Raw genomic sequence first — 18,210 nt, 5'->3', positions numbered from 1 at the left:
TATTAATTAGATTTATATAACATACATGATGGAGATTTAAACAAAATTCTATAGAAAACCTATAAATACAGATTTGAGGGTTAAGTTTTAATTACTTTATGCAAGTAGGTCTTACCTAGTGATACGAGATGAATCATGCTTCATTTACTGGGACTGATTACTATTTGGTTGTAAACACAGCATATAGTTGCAGCTTTCTTCAAATAGCTCTAACAACTTGCTTCACTACCTACGGCCTGTTAAGTGGGTTGACAACGATGGTATAGTCTCTTAAGTCATCTTCACACAGGGCACAGAGATCTCAAGAGACTAGGAATAAGGGTAGGAAATACATTTCTCTCCACATGTAATAAGCTCTGCTGCTGGCTATGACTAAAAAGAACATACTTTTTCCTAAAGGAAGCTCTTAGACTAACAGCAATGGAATTCAGACAGTGAGGAAGAAAGGGTGGGTCTGGAACAAGTAAACCAACATCCTGACAATACACACCACCATCTTAAACAACTCAACTACAACTCTACCTCTTGCCCAACAATGCATTTCTATTAGCTATAAGCTGTGAGGCTCTGAAGTCAGGAACCCCAGCGTCCTATCTCTGATTCTTTGCTATCTTCATATAACCAATGGCAAAGTTTCACTCATCACTCCCAAGGCCTTGTATCCACTCCTATTCCCTCCTTAATGTTTAGGGGGTTTAGTTGCACCTTGATAACCAATTAACAGCTTCCTATCTGATACCCTGTCCTACTGAACAGCTTTCCTAGGCTGTACTTTACAACTGCAACAAGCCTACTAATTGCCTAAAATACAAACTGGGTCACATCATATCCTTCCTATGAGAAACAAGGGATTTTAAAGTTGATTTGACCTAAGTAAGAAATGCAAAAGAGGAAAGCTAAGAAGAAAACTTGAAAAACAAAGCCAAGAAAGTTAGCTCCATGAAAGCAAGAAAGAATTGGTATCAAGCTCATTGTACTGGTTCATGCCGGCATTCCAACACTTGTAAAATACAAGGCCAGCTTAGGCTATATAAGACCACTTTGTTTTGTTTTTTAAAGTATCAAGAAGGCCAAGGAAAAGAAGTGTAAAGCTTTTGCTAACAAGTGTCAGGTACATAGCCAAATGTCTTATAATGTGTTTGCTCATTTAATGCTCCACATAATCATTCAGTTGTTTCATTCACATCATTAAGATAAATATGAATATGCAACTATTTTCCCTTATTCAAGATGCTTAATGGGGCTGGAGAGAAGGCTCAGCGGTCAAGAGCACTGGCTGCTCTCCCAGAGGACCTGGGTTCAATCCCCAGCACCCACATGGCAGCTCACAACTGTCTATAACTCCAGTTCCAGGGTATCTGGCACCTTCATACCAAATACACATAAAATAAAGTTAAATGTTAAAAAAATGCTTAAACAAGGTCACTAAATATCTTTATCTTGGTGTCAACAGTATCAGAGAGCACCATATATATTCTATTAGTCTGTCATAGAGTGACTATTTATCTGTAATGTGTATAGATATGTACACATGCACACCTCTACACAACACACTATACAACTGCAAATAAAGATATTTTAGTGCTATTAGACAGCTCATTTAAAAGCACTCAGACTTGATCCCCAGTATAGATAGATGTCTTGGAAAAGCCAGGCATGGTGATGGGACTTTGCAATCCCAGTCTTTAGGAGGCAGGGACTAGCAGATCCCTTGGTCTTTATGTCCAGCCAGCCTAGTTGAATTGGTAAGTTTCAGGCCAGTGAGAGATTTTTGTCTCAAAAAACACAGTGGCTAACTCCTGAGGAATAAGGATCACTGGAGGTGATTCTCTGGCCTCCACATGCATGTGTACCCATGTGTAAGTAGTACTTAGAAATTACTAACTTCCTTGCTATTTAAATGTACGATAGAACAGTAAAAGCTCAGGGTTTGCTCATAAAAAAGTGTATGGTAATGTTTTATAAGCATAATAACTAACAAAGAAAATTTTGTTCTATACCTACTTCTGCCATTTACCTGAAAATGGAGAGGAGTAGATAGAAAATAGAGCACAGAAATTTCCTAAAAGGCATGCAATTGTAACCTGAATTGTAAATGCATTTGTGTTCAAAGTCAAAGTTTCATGAACTAGCTCTAAACTTTTGGTAGGATGTGTGCATCATTCATTCACAAATATTTATTAATTGTCCATGTGCTAAAGGACTATTGGGACAGGTAGCTGTTACTGCCATACCAGCTGTATCCTTGCAGTATACTCTGTGAACTTTCTTTTTTCCAAAAGAAAAAGAAATATTTAAAACAACTTAGTACAAAACACTGAAAAATTAACAGATAATTATCAATACAAGTTGGTAAATTGTGCAAATAGAAGTAAATAAAGCAATGCTAACAATATACAAATCACCAATGAGAAGATGCTATGCTAGAGCTACTGATTAGTTATAGCAAGAAAAAAAATGATGGTGTTTTAAAAATACTGCCTAAGGTTCAATGTGCAGAAATCTGGGTGGGACCCAGAAGATGTACCCGTCCTCAGATCTCATTCACTTCGCCAGCTGATTCTGAGCTGCACCTCTTCTTGTCAGCTGTTTCACATCCTGGTTTCTCCTATCTCTCTGGGTGGCTTCATATACAAGAACTGCTGTCAGGGACTGCCACCTGGGAACTGAATAGCAATGTCAAGCTCTTCACAATAGGTACAGGCTCCTGCAGTTTATAAAGGCTTAGGACAAAGCTCCCAATTAGTAATAAAAACTGTTAGATGAGTAATATTACAACAGTCATCTACCAATTAAGTATGGTTCAAGACAAATGTAATCTTCAAAATATCTATCCTCAAAATTCTTTCCCAACCATAAAATTTCTGGTGTTCTTAACATCGGATATTCAACTGTCTGTTGGTAAACAGAACCAATTCACACTTTCACGAATTTCTTTAGTTTGTTAACAGACTAAATGTACTAAACAGAAAGGAATTACAATCCGTAACAACTCTATTTTACCTCACTGATAAATTTTTATTTCTAGCCTGAATTCCTCACCTAGTTCCATTTTAAGTATTGAATGAATTGCCTACTTGATTTTATAAATTGTAAGTCTAGAAAACATTTCAGAGCTAATGTGTTCAAAAGCAATGTCCTGACTGCCTAGCCCAGTCTAAACTTGCCATTTCCCCACTCTTCCCAACTCAGTCAACAGCAATTCCATGCTTCCAACTGCTTAGGCCAAAACTCTTGGGAGTCATTCTTGAATTCCCTCTCATGCTCCACATATAATTCATCAGCAATTCCTGCCCACACAGGGCTTGAAACACATCCAAAATCTGACCTTTTCTCACCCTTTACTGTTACTACCCCAGTTCCAACCACCACAGCCTCTCATCTCGATCACTGCAATCATTTTCAATATAGTCTTTTTTCTTACATCTTTGTTCTAGTCTCATTATCTATTCCATATATTTCAGAGTAAATGTTTAAAAAATGAGGTAACCTGTTTAAAGAAAAAAAAAAAAGACCATAAAACCAGTTACTGATATATAAAAAGTATCTGATATTGTCCAAGACCCAGTCATGATAAAAACGATAAAAACTTTTAATCAAACTATAACTAAAAAGGGAACTGATAAATAGCACCTACAAAAACAATGTAGCCAACACATCCTTTGTGGTCAAAGACTGAATATATCCTAAGACCCCAAAAAAGTTAGCCAGAGCTGTGAGGCAAGAAAAGAAATAAAAAGCACAAAAACTGAGAAGCAATTAAAATAGTCTGTGCTCACAAAATCTACTTAAAAACAGTTCAAAAGTCTCAGAACACAATGCGCATCCACAGCCATCAGCTATATTGATATTTGTTCATATGAACAATTAAAAGTCAAAATTTAAAACATAACAGTTACTTACAATTGCTTTACAGTCTAGGAATAAATCTAACAAAATGTGTATGAATTACATTCTGGAAACTACAAAATGCTGAGGAAAGACATAAAAAACGTTTTTAAAAGGCTAAAGATACTACATTCATGAACTGTGTCAATAGAGTAGGAATCTAAATTTTCTCCAAAACTGACCACAATGTAATGTGATTCTTAACAAAATTCCAGTGGGGTATGTGTGTGTATGTGTGTTTTAAATATAAAAAGGAAACAATAGTCAAAATAAATTTTAAAAAAGAATAAAATTAGAGAAATCTGACAAGTTACCATGTAGTTACAGCAATCAAGATAGTATAATACTAGTGGGAAGGACAGATCCAAAGAGCAAAAGATGAGAAAAAAAACAGAAATGGACCCTTGCAATTACAGCCATGTGATTTTTGTCAAAGCAAGTCAATGGAAGAATAGTTTTAAAAGCCAATAACGTTGGAACAAATACTCATTCACAAGTCAAAAAAAAAAAAAACTCAACCTAAACATCAGATTTTAATATAAAAATTAAAATAGATGATACATCTCTATTGTTATATATAAAGCTTTTAGAAAACTTTCATAACAGGAGAAAATCTTTGAGAACAGGTGAGTTCTGAGGGGTGGCAGGAAAGGCACAATCCAAAGATAAAATGAACAGAAACAATGAACAGCTAGACTTCATCCAAATCAAAAGTTCCTCTATGTAAAGACACTGCTAAGAAGACATAGAAAAAAGTCCCATGCTAGGAGAAAATGTCTGCAAATCACTAATAAGAAGAGACAAGGATCTAGATGGCATAAAGAATCTCTTAACCTCAGCAGAAGGAAACAACCCAGTTAGAATATAGGCACTATACCAAACCAAGGACACACAGACAGCAAAGAAGCACATGAAAACAGTTATTATACCACCAGCTATTAGGAAATACAAAGTAAGCTATGTGATGTCAACTATTAGATTGGCTGAGATGAAAAATACTGACAGTACCAAGTGCTGGTGAAAACGCAGAGAAACCAGATCTCTCATACATTACTAAGTGCAATGTAAAATGACAATAACTCTGGAAAGGTCTAACTGTTTCTTATAATAATGTATTTTCACATGAAAACATGTACAAAACTGTTCACTGTAAATCTCCTTACCTAAATACCCATATATATACACATCAACCTTTGGGAACTAAAGGCTATAAACATGATTTGGAGAGGAGCTTGTACCAAACAGAGGTTTGCCTTTTCTAATGCCCTTGTTCCAACTAAATTGTTACAAGTATCAATAGTTCATTTCTCGTTAATGTTGAAAACTATACTGTTGTTGGGTATACCACGGTTTAATCATATGCTAATTTGAAGGAGTGGGTTCTCTAATTTGGGGTTATAAACTTAAGCTGGGAGTTGTGTTTGTATTTCACACAGAAATTCAATGTTAAAGCCTCGATTATTGCTACTGCCTCATACTCTTTTTGTCCATGTATTCACCAATCTATTTGCCTTTCCACATGCATTTGACTTTTACATATTGATATGCCACATCTCTGAGGCCTAGCTGGAACCCTGATTTTCTGTATCATGCTGTTTTCCGACGGATATTGACTATTTGGTACACTTCGCTGTCCCCTGATCTCATTTATTGTTAGGGAAAATAATAGGTTTTTTTTTCCTCCCTCCCTTCCTTTCACCTGTCTCATGCAAGGTCCTGCCTGACCAGCTCACCAAAGACTGCACACAATTTGGCTACTTTTCAAGAATAAACCTTTTCCAATAGTTAGTCTTTTCTGCTGAAATAGACAATGTGTCTTTTGTAAAAAGTGGTACTTCATCCAACAATACAGAGAACAGTAAGGAAACCTTGGGATCCTCCTCATGAATGAGGAAGTTCAGACTGATTCTTCACTTCCCACCTTGGTACATTCATGTGCACACTCAACACATAATCCCAAGCTTTATTTTTATAATGTCAAATTGGAGACCCCAGGGTCCTTCAAACTAATGAATGTTTCAGTAAATTGTAGAACATCCTAACAATAGTATGCTTCTCAGCATTACAAGGAATGACTATTGATTCATCCAACAATTTGCATGGATCAAGGATACTAGGTAAAGCCAAAATAAAAAGCAAATCTCAAAAGGTAACAATGTATAATTCCATTTATGCAATTTTCCATGAAAAAATTATAGTGTGGTAAGGAAACAAATTGTTGTTTGCTAGGATTAAGGTTGAAGGAAATAGCTAGACTATAAAGGAAGACAAAAGAGTTTCTTAGTGACGATTATAAAGTACTGACAGCAGTCTAATTATGACTACAAAATCTGTATACATTATAGAAAGATTAATATAGAAACACCAATTAATAATCCATAGAAATAAGTTCTACGAAATAAGGGAAATGCAAACTAAGTTTTATCTTAAGACTCTTGTTGGCTTCCTAGTTCATCTTGAATAAAATCTGAAGTCCTTAGCACAATCAAAATCTACATGGAAAGTACATACTCATATATCATTTCCTATTTTCCACACCCCCAAGTTCCTGGGAGATAGCAAATAGGCTCCCATGCATAGGTTTCTGCATTTGCTACTTCTTATATTTGGTAACACTTATCATCATCATTTCTTATGCAAATACTTGCTAAAAAACTATCTGCACAAAAATTCCCATTTTCTTCCATGTACATAGAAATCATGCTCTCTTTTCCCCCTACAAAAGAATCTTGAATTCAACACAGAAAATTCAAACAACTTCCAAAATTCACTGTTCCCTTGGTCTGTTCTGTACCGGTGAACTTTGTCAGAATTTACCAGGAACACAAGCCAGGGATGTGTGATCTTTACCTCTACTTCCCACTTAGTATTCCCTCAAGTCCATTATTAACTCCCTCCTTAATTAACAGCCTGGATTCCGATCCCACCTCTGTCAATTCTCAAACAGCATAAGGCCTACATGTCCTTCTAACCCAGCTCCACTGCAGCCAGGCTTTTTAGAATGTTCAGTACTTGTGTCCATCAGTAACAAGATGAAGCCAGTCTTCTTTACAGAGTACACAAGGATCTTTATGCTGTTTTCTCCCTCGCTTTCCATTTCCAACACCACCAGGGTTCTGTGTATCATGGAACTAGTCACAATTTATAGACTTTCCAACCTCCACGTTTTAGGCATGCTTCTTTATGCGTGAAATGGCATCCCCTCGTCTTACTCACTCTGAGATTAAGTGCAGTCTTTTTGTGTTGTTTTATTGCTTATGAATCAGCCGATCCCTCTAGTAGATTCCTAAAGGGCTTTGCTGAACCAGGTTAGAACATTTATCACAATGTATCACACTCTTCTGCACACATCTCTAGAACAAGAACATTTTAGTAATCTGACCATCCCCTTTACCTAGTAAGTACCTGATGCACAGCAGGAATCCAAAACTTCTGAGTGAGCTGTAATAATAAGTAGACAGCCACCAGACCGTGCTGTAATCCTGGTGTTCTTTTAATGTGACACAATAAACATACTGAAACACTAATTAGTACCTAGGTTTAGTTATGATCATTAGCTTAATTTTCCCATGGACTACTTATCTCCCTCAAAAGGTACTTGTTCCACTTTCAAAACTGCGACACTGGCCCTTGACAGTCATCCTCTGAATGTATGTCACTGTTCATGAGTGGAAAATTTCATGAAGAGAATGAGTGTCTCACTCGGGCCAACCAATCACCACAGTCTGAAAATCTCTAAGCATGCAAGTACACTTTTCTATGTAAGTAGAGTCACCGTATGTGGAAGTGGGAATTTTCTTTTGAAATCCCCATTTCCACGTGTGCATGTATACATGTTGTTCCCCACCCCCCATTTCCTGGGAAATTATCAGAAAAATAGCCAAGTAATACTTTACTCAAGTCCTCTGCAACATGCCAGTCACAGTGTGAACATTACCTTAGTGCATAGAAAGAATACTGGTGTTTGTACTCAGTGGCTTTAAACTGAACATGCAATCTGTTCTGAATTCTCTCTCTCTCCTTTTTTTGAGACAGTCTTATGCATTCCAAGCTGAAATCAAACTCACCACGAACCTACAGATAACCTTGAGCCTCCTTGATGCCTGCTGCCCCAGTACCGGGATTACAGGTACTCTTAAATCCCTTTTTTAAAATCAAAACTGTTTGTGCCTGCATTGTCTACTTCTCTATGTCTACTTATGATAATAAGCACCATAAAAACCTATAATCTATAAAGGTTAGTATAAAGTAAAAGTGGAGATACAAACAGTCCACAGAATGTCAAGAATAAGGAAGTAGGATTGGAAAGATGGTTCAACCCTTCAAGACTAGGCTCACAACATGCTTTACTCCTCCCTTCCCCCGCAAAGAGAATATAAAAGCAAATACTTATCTATACAAGAAGCTTTATATGTACAGTTGAATATTATTTTTAAAAAGTATAGGATTCATTTTACAATTTTGGTGCTACTCATTGATGCCTACTGGGTTCCAGGTAGATAGATACTTTGCTAGGTAAAATAAGAAATACAGAAAATATAGTTACTATGTAAATTAGGTGATACAATATTCATTTTCTTAAGACAAGTTTGGCTCAGAAAGTTTGAAAGAGGGGCTGAAGAAATGGCTTAAGCTATTAAGAGCACATTTTGTCTTGGGAGAGCACCTGAGCTTGGTTCCCAATACCCACATCACATGGCTCTCAATCAGTGGCTCTCACTCCAGCTCCCAAGCATCTAACTCACTCAAGTGTACACATAATTTTTTAAAAATTCTGAATAAGTACATAATTAAAAAACTTTAAATAAAAGTCTGAATGATAATTTAGCACACAAACTCCAATGATCATAGAGCAGTTAAACAAGTTATTTAATAACTAAGTAATTTGAAATTGACTCAAGTGATTTTTAATGCCAGATCTTTTTTTATCAAGCCACTAAAATTAAGGAATTTAATTGATATGACAGAGACTAACAATCTGACAGATTAACAATGAGATGAACTCAAAAGCAATGCTAACCCAGTTTCTAAGGGGTACAAAATCAGGTGAATTTTCTACACCTATAGCCCCAGTTCTTTAGAATTCAGACTTCACTGGTTTCTCTGCTGAAAACACTCCCTACCTGGATTTGCACAATCAAATTGTCCAGCTGAAATTTTCATCTGTATTTACAAATACTTTCTCGCATCCCACTGAGCTGTCATAGGCCTTGCACTGATATGAGCAACAGGATCATTGGACCACCTGACTTAACAGTCAGGAAACCAACATCATGTGCTCAATTCTGCTAACCTATAAAGCTAACATTAATATATACAAGGTCAAGTGAAAATTTCATTAATGCAAATAAAGGTTAGTAAAATGTTAACACTAAAAATTAGTCATATTTAATAACTCACAGTAATTAATAAACTGGGAAGTAAAAATTCATTAATCAAAACTAGTCTATAATGGATTCATGCGATCAGTATCCACACAATTCTACTAAAATTCTTATTACATTCTTGTCTCACCTCTTTCTTTCCTCCAAGGCCCTTTCCACCTGTACATTAGTATTTAGCTTCTGGGACTTCAACTAGGACGCCTGGGTTTAACCCACGTATTTTCCTTAAGTGCAACAAGAATGCCACTTTTTTTTTTTTTAAAAAAAAAAGGCAAATAAACTAGTACAATTTTTTTTTATTTCTGCCCTCTTCTGTTGTACCTGTGTGTGAATCAGACTTTCTTCCTAGAGCCTCAGCAGCTGACTGATACCTCGTGCTATTTTCTTTCCACAGCTGATTAGCAGACGAGTAACAACCACAGAATCATAGCCACTCAACTGGCACTTCATCTAGTATCCAGATTCGAACAGACAGCAGTGTGTACATGGTTTGTGAGGGTGTTTTTTCGGTTGTTGTTTGCTTTATCACTATTGGGTGTGTCTGAGGGCACTCATGTGCACGCACCTGCGATAGTACATTTGTAGAAGTCAGAGGACAACATGTAGGATTCGGTTCTCTCCTACCATGTTGGTCCATGGGATCAAACTCAGGTTGTTAAGCTTGTCTACACATAGGTGCTTTCACCTGCTGAACCATCTCTCCAGCCCAGTGAATTTTCCTCCTTTCTTAATCCAAGAAATGTTTTGTGGAAATGACTCAAGGGTCTTTGACCTAGACAGGTTTAAGTTTTAGGAAATCCAGTTGTTATCCATCAGGTAGAGGGTAGGTTGTATCAGAACAGGAAAAAGCTGACCAGTGCGACATTTAAACATACAAAGAATGGTCACTGCTAAGGAAAGTGCTGGGATGTTTCTCTCGTTTCTGAGGAAACACCATTATCTTCAGTTTCAGGAACTGAAGTAAATGACTGGGCCATTTAAATTCATAAACTCAATACACACCAACAATACCACTGAAACTACCTTAAAGAGATTAAATAAGCTTGAACTTTAAGTTAGTTAAGGTATATAATTATCCATGGATTAGTTTTGTTTTGTCTTTAAAAGCTGCTACATCCCACATCATGTGTTAGACATGCCTCCATCCCAGCTACACCTAAGGTTGGGGCAGAAGGATAAGTTAGAGGTCAGCCTGGACAACTTGGCCAGACCTTGTACCAAACTAAAAAAGAAAGAAGGATGGGGGCTCCATCTTAATGGTAGAGTACTTGCTTAGCATGCACGGTTTGGTCCTCCATGTAGGAAGAAGCATTGTTACCCTTTTCACGTTCATGCCAACAGCATAGGAACAGTTTATAAACAATTGCCTTGATGCAAATAATTAAGCCATTCCTTGAGATTTCCAGGATTTTTCTTTCTCAAAAGTTTTGCTAGGCTTAAAAACATGACAGTTAAAAAATTTTACGTAACAATTTAGGCTATGCTTAGGATTAGAAGTTCAACCAGGCTTACATCCATAATCAGAGCACTGGAGAAGCAGAAGGATGACACTGAATTCTAGGCTAGCTTGGGGTACACAGCAAACCTCTGCTTCAAAACAAAATCTAGTGTAACATCTAACCTTTCAAACGCAGGAGTTTACTACTAAAAAGAGTAGTGGTGCAAAGCACGCCTTTAATCTTAGCACTCTGGCGGCAGAGGCAGGCAGATCCCTGTGTGTTCAAGGCCAGTCCAGTCTATACAGTAGAACCTGTCTCAAAACCACAAAAATAGTAGTGGTGGAACAAAAGATGTCCATTACAAACCACTCAAGATACATCCTGCTGAACTAGTTACAGGGCAAGCACTGCCCAGAGTGGACAAAGGAGACAATGAAAAGAAGACATGCTCTACCCCAGGAACTCAGTTTAGTGATCTCCCAGTGTTATAAAGATTTGAAGTTTGAATGGCTATTCAGTTTTTCTTCAAAATATCATTCACAAGTGGTACATTTCACGTTTGTAAATGTTTTCTTTAATATTTTGTGAAGTCTTTGAAATAAAGGAAAAACTGACAGGTGAACATTTTACTGAACTTTTTCTATGTTCCACGCATGCACTGTGCTAAATGTCAAGTGACTACATGATTTGGAATTTTATACAGTACTTGCTGTCCATTTGTCAAAGTGCTTAGATCCAGCTTATCAACCTAGATGCCAGGTCCACAATGCTCCTCCACTGAAGGCTATAATGGTATTCCTCTGTTACACTGACTACATACATGACATACGTCAACTCTCCAGAAAGCACCAGGGGCAGACTGTTCTTTAATTAACATTATACTACAGGTGAGGCTGCCTTAAGTGGCCAATGAAATGTAGATTTGACAATGTCCAATAGTGCTGGGAGAGCTTGCTGCAGTCACCACCAACTCAGAGTTCCAGAAAGACAACAAACAAAAATGGTACAATTTACCCACACTCTACTGCTTATGACTTGCATATAAAATGTCCCACTTAATCACCATAGAAACCTTAGACAATTTATTTTACAGGTTAGAAAACGGGCTCAGAGAACCTAAGAAATCATAACTGGCCCTAAATACAGTGGCAAAGTGGTAAGTGGCCAAAAGTAGGGTTCAAACAAGGATGGTAAATTCCAGAATTTTCTACTGAGTCACAAAGTAGCTTTTTAAAATACTAACAATAGGAAATCCCTACTAATGGAAGCTCTGTAACAATTTGTAATACTGAAGCACAAATATAATTTTGTTTCCAAGATTTAAAGGATATTCTTCTTCTAAGAAGGAAGGTCACTGGATAGTTCTATTTTCTGAAATCAAAACTGGTGTTCATTGCAGATCTCAGACCAAACAAGCATCGTTCAGATTCCCTGTTTTCTTTCTCCAGTGTTTGCCCCCAGACACATTTTATTCATTTATTGTATCTTCTACCACTAACATGTAAACTACATGAGAACAGAAAACTTTGTCTGTTATTTAGTACTGCATCTCTAGGATCTATAGGAGTCCCAGACATTACTAGGGCTTACCAAATACACAAAAAGTGAATGAAAACTTGGTACACAGTGGGAATTCAATGATCATTAGTATCATTCTCTTTGCTAACCAGGGTACCATGTGTGTTGTACCAAATTCTGAAATGGAACTTATGATTAAAAATATGAGACAGGCCAAGTATACACCTGTAAGTACTGCAGTAGGAGACTGAGGCCAGCTTGGGCTCAAATGAAGATCACCATCTCAAACAAATAAAATGAATGGGCTCAATAAAGCAGTCACATTAAGCCTTACTTATCAAACACCACTGAAAGATGGAGGTGAGGATCTACATAAATTAAGTTTTGAATTAATAAACTTAGCTGCCAAGACCTAAAACTATCTCACAGAAATCTTAAAACATCAGCAACTTATCAGCTATCAATTCTCATCATGCTCAGGATACGATCAGAAACACTGCAAAGAATCTAGAATCTAAGTGAAATATGTAACCCCCTCCCATTTCCTTTGAAAAACAAAAACTAGAAGGTAAAGCACCACTTATAATAAACAGGCTGTTTTGAAAGATGAGGATACTTAGAAAATGAAAGACAGAGCCTTCTCCTTAATGCTGGTCTCCAAGTTATAACATTCACAGATGAGATTAACCAAAGAACGCAGGGTAGAGTCCCTAGCAACTCCAAGAGCATTTCCTTAGGGATTTTGCCTTTCTGAGAAAGTGTGTGTTCTTGACTTTTTAAAAATCAGAATTGGGACATAAAATATTAAAATATTTTTAAATACTTGGGAAACATAAGCCAGAAGTCAGCAATAAGAACATATATTTAATTTTTATTTAATGCCAGTATCTCCGAATTTGTTAGCATCTGAATACAGTGGCAAATGAGGACAAACACAGCTTGTGAGAGCCCATCAGAAAGAAACCTCTAGTCCAGAGGTCACTTTCCTGTGCTTGCAGCCATCACTACCCACCTTTCTACACTTCTGCAAACTGTTAATCCAATCCTCTACTAGCATCTTCCTCCCTGTTCCCGCGTTACTTCTCTTCACACTTGTCTCTGTCATAGCATAACCCCTGATTTAAAGAGTTCTTACTAAAAAAAGATGGCAAAAATCAGTCAAAACAAAAAACCATTGTTGCTGTTCCTGGGGCATGTGAATCCGGCCAAGCAGATATGAAATAAAACTTAAATATATGAACTTCATATATTATAAATATTTCTAGGAACTTAAAAAACTAGAGTAAAGCAAAGTTTCTTTTCAAAAGTATTCTGATATTCATAAAAATAAACTAATGTGTATAACTTTAGTTTTAGAAAATTCATCCTACAGGGGCTTTGCTAGCACATAACTCATAAAATCAAACAATCTATATATCTTATGCCTATCTAACAAAATGTATGCAGCTCACTGGTGCATAACAGCTTTCTACACAGTTCTTTGTAATTTTCCTTACATAGAAGTAGAATAAAGCTTTTATTTCTGTCAAGGCAAAAAACCAATCATGTTGACTTTTGCCAGAGTAGAAAACACTCAATAATGACTTAATTAGGGTCTATGTAGTACCCACCTAACTATGCAGAATTTCCCTCATTTTACTAGGTGTCATAACTTACTAAAGGCAAGGGCTTCTTTCCATGGAATACCAAACACAGGTGGCTCCCTCAATTAAACGGGATTGATTTAAAATTTGCTTTTCAGGAAGCATATCATTTGCACCTCTGATCATTTCATCCACTTATTAATTAAATGAATTACACAAACACAGGTTCTATTGTGAGAGTTCACAGAAGGTTTTGAATAGTGATGTTTCATAGTGTCCTTTGGAAACCATTTCTAACTCAGAAAAAGATACCTCATGAAACAAATAAAAATGAAGTGATGGTGTATGTTCAGTGGATAACATAATAATTAACATATTCAACTTTCAGCTAGATTCTTTAAGATTGAAAACATAAAGCCCTCTCTATTACAAACTGGTGGGGGGCGGCAAACAGAAGTTCTAATCACTGGAATTTTTGTTCTATTTCCTGTTAATACACGGATAGGGATAGTCCCACCATTCAACATACTCATTCCACACACATCTAAAAGCTACAGAACCCTTCCTGGACTATCTGGCTACTAACTCGGCTCTTAACTCATGAATCTAATTCTCCCTAAGGAGTCAAATTAGACAGCTAAAGCATACACAGTAATATAAAAAGCAACTCTTCATTTATTAGAAACGCCTATGTCTTCAAAAAAGTTTCAAATTGTCACGTTCAAAAAGTACTCCAGAGTCACCTTCACAGAAACATTAAGGGTATTTTTGAAAAGGTGTAAAAAATCTGCTATTGTACCAAGAGTATTAAACAGTGGTAACCGAAAGCCAAAAGAGTCTAAATTGTACCCACCAAAATTCCCAGCGAAATCTAAAATTGCATAATGAGCAACATCTTTGACTATGCTACGACAGAAACTAACTTCTAATATAAAATGTCAATCAACCTGACCCTAAAATTTGGCGTTTTACTAACTTACCTAGACCTGACAAAATGGATGCAAAACCATACTGCCTGGCTGTTGCCTTGAATACAACGTTAATGTCCGAGAACTTTCCAATGAATAAAAGCCCATCTACCAACAGCCTCCTATGCTTCGGGGAACCCAAATTTCAAGAGACCAGAAGAAAAGCGCTGTGTGGCTGCACATCCCCTACAGTCTCCTGGAAACCCCTCTTATCAGAAACATTTGAAGAATTCCTCCTTAACAATTAAGCTGACTTGAATGGAAACTCAGCATCTCAAATATACTATATATGGAATGAAACTTGAACAAACACGTAAATACAAACTCACACACTCCCTGACACTTCTGATCTACAACCCTGCAGGGGACAATTCTACAGCATCTGCAACAGACAGATCCACCTGTCACCTGTCAGCTACGCCCAGAGACCCTCGCCAGCCTCCCGCTTTCAACCACAGTCTCACGGTGCGGCTGGTGACTCTAAGGGGGCCACCTAGTCACAGCGGGGCGCGCTCCCCACTTCGAGAAAGGCGGCAGGAAAGCAAAATCGGAAAGGAAAGGGAGCGATGTGCTTCCTCTTCAGCCCACACACACATAAGTTCCCTGGTTCTCCCTCAACTCTTGGGCCCCTAGAGTCAGCTTTATCCAGACTGGGTCCCCCCCCCCCAAAAAAAAAGTAGTCTGGCTCCCTCCCTCCCGCTTCCATATCACAGGCCTGGGGGCGGGCCGGGGGCAAGGCACCTCCACCCCGGCTCTCCCCGGCGCTGAGCTCCAGGACAGGCCCGTTCGGTCCCCCTCCCCCGGCGTCCCGGAGCCCAGGCCAGGCCCTGTGCTCCCCGCCCCCACCCGCCCTGCAGGACTTGGGGGCCTCCCGGCGCCTCGCCACCGCGGGCAGGACCCGGGCGGAGCGAGGAAGAAGGCGAGGAAGGCGCGGACGCCCCCACAAGGGCCTCGCGCGCCGGGGAGAGCCGGTCCCCGACCCGGAGCCGACACGGGAAGCGGGCTGAGGATCCCGCCGAGGCCCCGCAGCGCCGTCCGCTTACCCTTCGCCGCCGCCGCGGCTTCCCCCTCCTCCTCGTCCGCCGCCGCCGCCTCTCCCACTTGGGCAGCCGTCTCCCCCGTCGTCGCCGCCGCCGCCTCCGCCACCACGGCCGCCGCCAGCGCCGATTCCACCCGGCAGGGGGGACACCTCAGCCCTCCCTCCCTCCCCGCTCAGCCCCCTCCGCCCGGCCGCCGCCGCTGCCGCCGCCAACTCCCTCCGGCCGCTGCCGCCGCCGCCGCTCGCGGCTGAGGGGGAGGGGAGGGGGTCGGCCTGGGGCGCCTGCCGCGGATCAAAGCGATGGCCGGGGCGCCGTGGCCGCGGCCCGCTGCTCGGCTCCGGCTCGCACGGCCGCCCTGACTCCCTCCGCCCCCACCCCCCGGCCGCTCGCCTGCCCTCCCCCCACCCCCCCAGCTCTCGCTCGCTCTCGCCGCCGCGGCTCCGCCAGCCCAGTCCGCATCAAAATACGGCCACACAATATGGCGGCGCGGCGGCGGGCAAACACCGCGAGATCTGCGGCCGCGGCCCAGGCGGCGGCTGTGACGAGGCCTCCCTCCGCCGGGTGGCGGGGATGCTCTCTTTTCCCCGCCCCACCTCCGGCGCTCGCTTGCGGTCCCCACGCCCGTCTGTCTCGCCGTGGCTGAGTGGGGCGGCGGGGGTGGGCGGAGGGGACGGCGAGCCGGGGCGCGCGCGGGCTGGGGAGACGAGCGCGGCTTCCCTTCGGACTCGGGCGGGAGAGGGAGGCACTGAGCCCCGACCCGCGCGCGCGCCGCCGCCTTCGCCGCCGAGGGGCTCTCGCGCGCGGGGCCGGAAGCGGGTGACAGGCCGCCCGCGTGGGTCGGCGGCCACGCACGGGGATGTCCCCGAAGGCGGGGTGCGCCGCGGAGCAGGTGGGCCCGCGGCGGAGGCGAGCGCCGGGCCTGCGGGACCTCCGGGCCTGCGAGCCGGACACACCCCCTTGGAGCCCGGCCGCGCCGAGGCCGCGGCTCAGCCGGGAGGGACCGCGCGCGGGGACGGAGCCCGGGCGTTGCGGGACGCGTCCTGGAAGCCGCGGAGTTTGGATCGGGCTCTGGAGTTTCCTTGAGCCGCTGTGTGGAGGGGAGAAAAAGCAAAGGCTCTCACTAGTGCAAGGGAGTCGTTTCGATTTTAATTGCGCGTTCCTAGAAGTCCTAGAAGCCGAGCCAAAGACACTTTAGCTTGGAGGGGAGAGGGGGACACTTCGAATTTCTATCTTCTTAAAGATATATGGGATTAATTTTCCCTCCGGGGGAAAATGTTTAACGTTCAGATATTTCTCACAAAGTAAGATAAATTTATTTAAAAATCCTGGCGCTTTCATATGTCCAAAAAAAAAAAAAGAGGCATTTTTTTCTGACCCTGTCCAAAACGTGCATATCGCTGCCAGTTTCTTCCTTGAAGAAATTCTTACTCCCGAGAAAAATCCCGAAGGACTGTTTTTATTATTCCATTTCCAGTATAAACTCCACGGGTGTGAGAGTTTATTGTTTTAAAAACTCTTTCTTAACATTTAAATATAACCCTTCCACTTCCTTTTTCATACTAATTAAAAAAAAACAACCTGGGGCAGCGATGGCACAGGTCTTTATGCTGGAAGCAGAGGCAGGAGGATCTCTGTGAGTTCGAGGACAGCCAGGACTACACAGAGAACCTCTGTCTCGGAAAAACCCGAAACAAACAACCCCTGAAGTATTGGGGTTTAGCTACAATTAAAAACCTTTAGCCCTTCAGAAGTCACAAGTGCTAATGTTTTCCAACTTTGGAGCTTCCATTTTTTCTCTCTGGTGGAGATGACAATAAAAGAAGTATATGATTTAAAAAATTATTTGTGTGTGTGAAGTAAAAGTAAATTATGATTTACATAATAGATGATATTTGCATTAATTCACAGTAATAGGAGTCATCAAACCCTAATATGTCACAGAAGTTCCCTGAGGAATTATTTTCACATTCCGTATAGCTGAAGCAATGATTTTAGATACATTGAATCAGTTTTAAGTCAATTAATAAACTAAGGCACCACGCCAACATATACTTTTAAAATAATAGAATTAGGTGCTTTAAGTAAAAAATAGTTTCTGTTAGAAATTTGTTTTACGAAATGTACATGTACATGTTTTAATAGAAACTACTGTGTTCTACATAAACTTAAATGAAACGGATGTCAATAGGTCGGGAAGAGATGTGTGGAATGTAATAGGACATTTGCACAAAGTCTGAAGGGCTGGGGCCTCTGTCTGATAAAGAGCAAGCTTCAGGCAGCTGTGAGAAGAAAATGTTATGAAAGAAACAACCTATTTTAAAAAGCATGGCAATGTTGTAAGAAACAAAGACCTCAGATTAAAGGAAACTAAAGGGACTTGACATCTAAAT

General features: G+C 40.5%; 2 protein-coding genes across 3 annotated transcripts in view; one reads left to right on the top strand and one right to left on the bottom strand.

The window, feature by feature from the left end:
* The window catches only part of Tab2 (TGF-beta activated kinase 1 (MAP3K7) binding protein 2), a 56,049-nt gene extending 40,080 nt beyond the window's left edge, over nucleotides 1–15,969 (bottom strand). Inside the window, exon 1 of one of the 2 annotated variants that reach the window (XM_050161598.1) lies at nucleotides 15,824–15,969. The gene's annotated coding sequence lies outside the window, so the exon portion shown is untranslated. The remainder of the gene's footprint in view (nucleotides 1–15,823) is intronic. The other variant, XM_050161597.1, reaches the window with a different exon arrangement.
* Nucleotides 14,807–16,903, top strand: LOC126513333 (translation initiation factor IF-2-like). Its single transcript, XM_050161658.1, has 3 exons — nucleotides 14,807–14,949; nucleotides 15,638–16,063; nucleotides 16,234–16,903. Exons 1-3 carry the CDS (start codon nucleotides 14,807–14,809, stop codon nucleotides 16,901–16,903), a joined length of 1,239 nt encoding a protein of 412 aa, XP_050017615.1.
* The last annotated feature ends 1,307 nt before the right edge of the window (nucleotides 16,904–18,210 follow it).

The sequence above is a fragment of the Alexandromys fortis genome, unplaced genomic scaffold (genome assembly GCF_014885135.2).
Source record: "Alexandromys fortis isolate MF-2015 unplaced genomic scaffold, M_Fortis_MF-2015_v1.1 scaffold_134, whole genome shotgun sequence".
In the NCBI taxonomy this organism is placed as follows: domain Eukaryota; kingdom Metazoa; phylum Chordata; class Mammalia; order Rodentia; family Cricetidae; genus Alexandromys; species Alexandromys fortis.
Note: the sequence above shows the minus strand (reverse complement) of the source record. Positions and strands in the feature narration are given on the sequence as shown.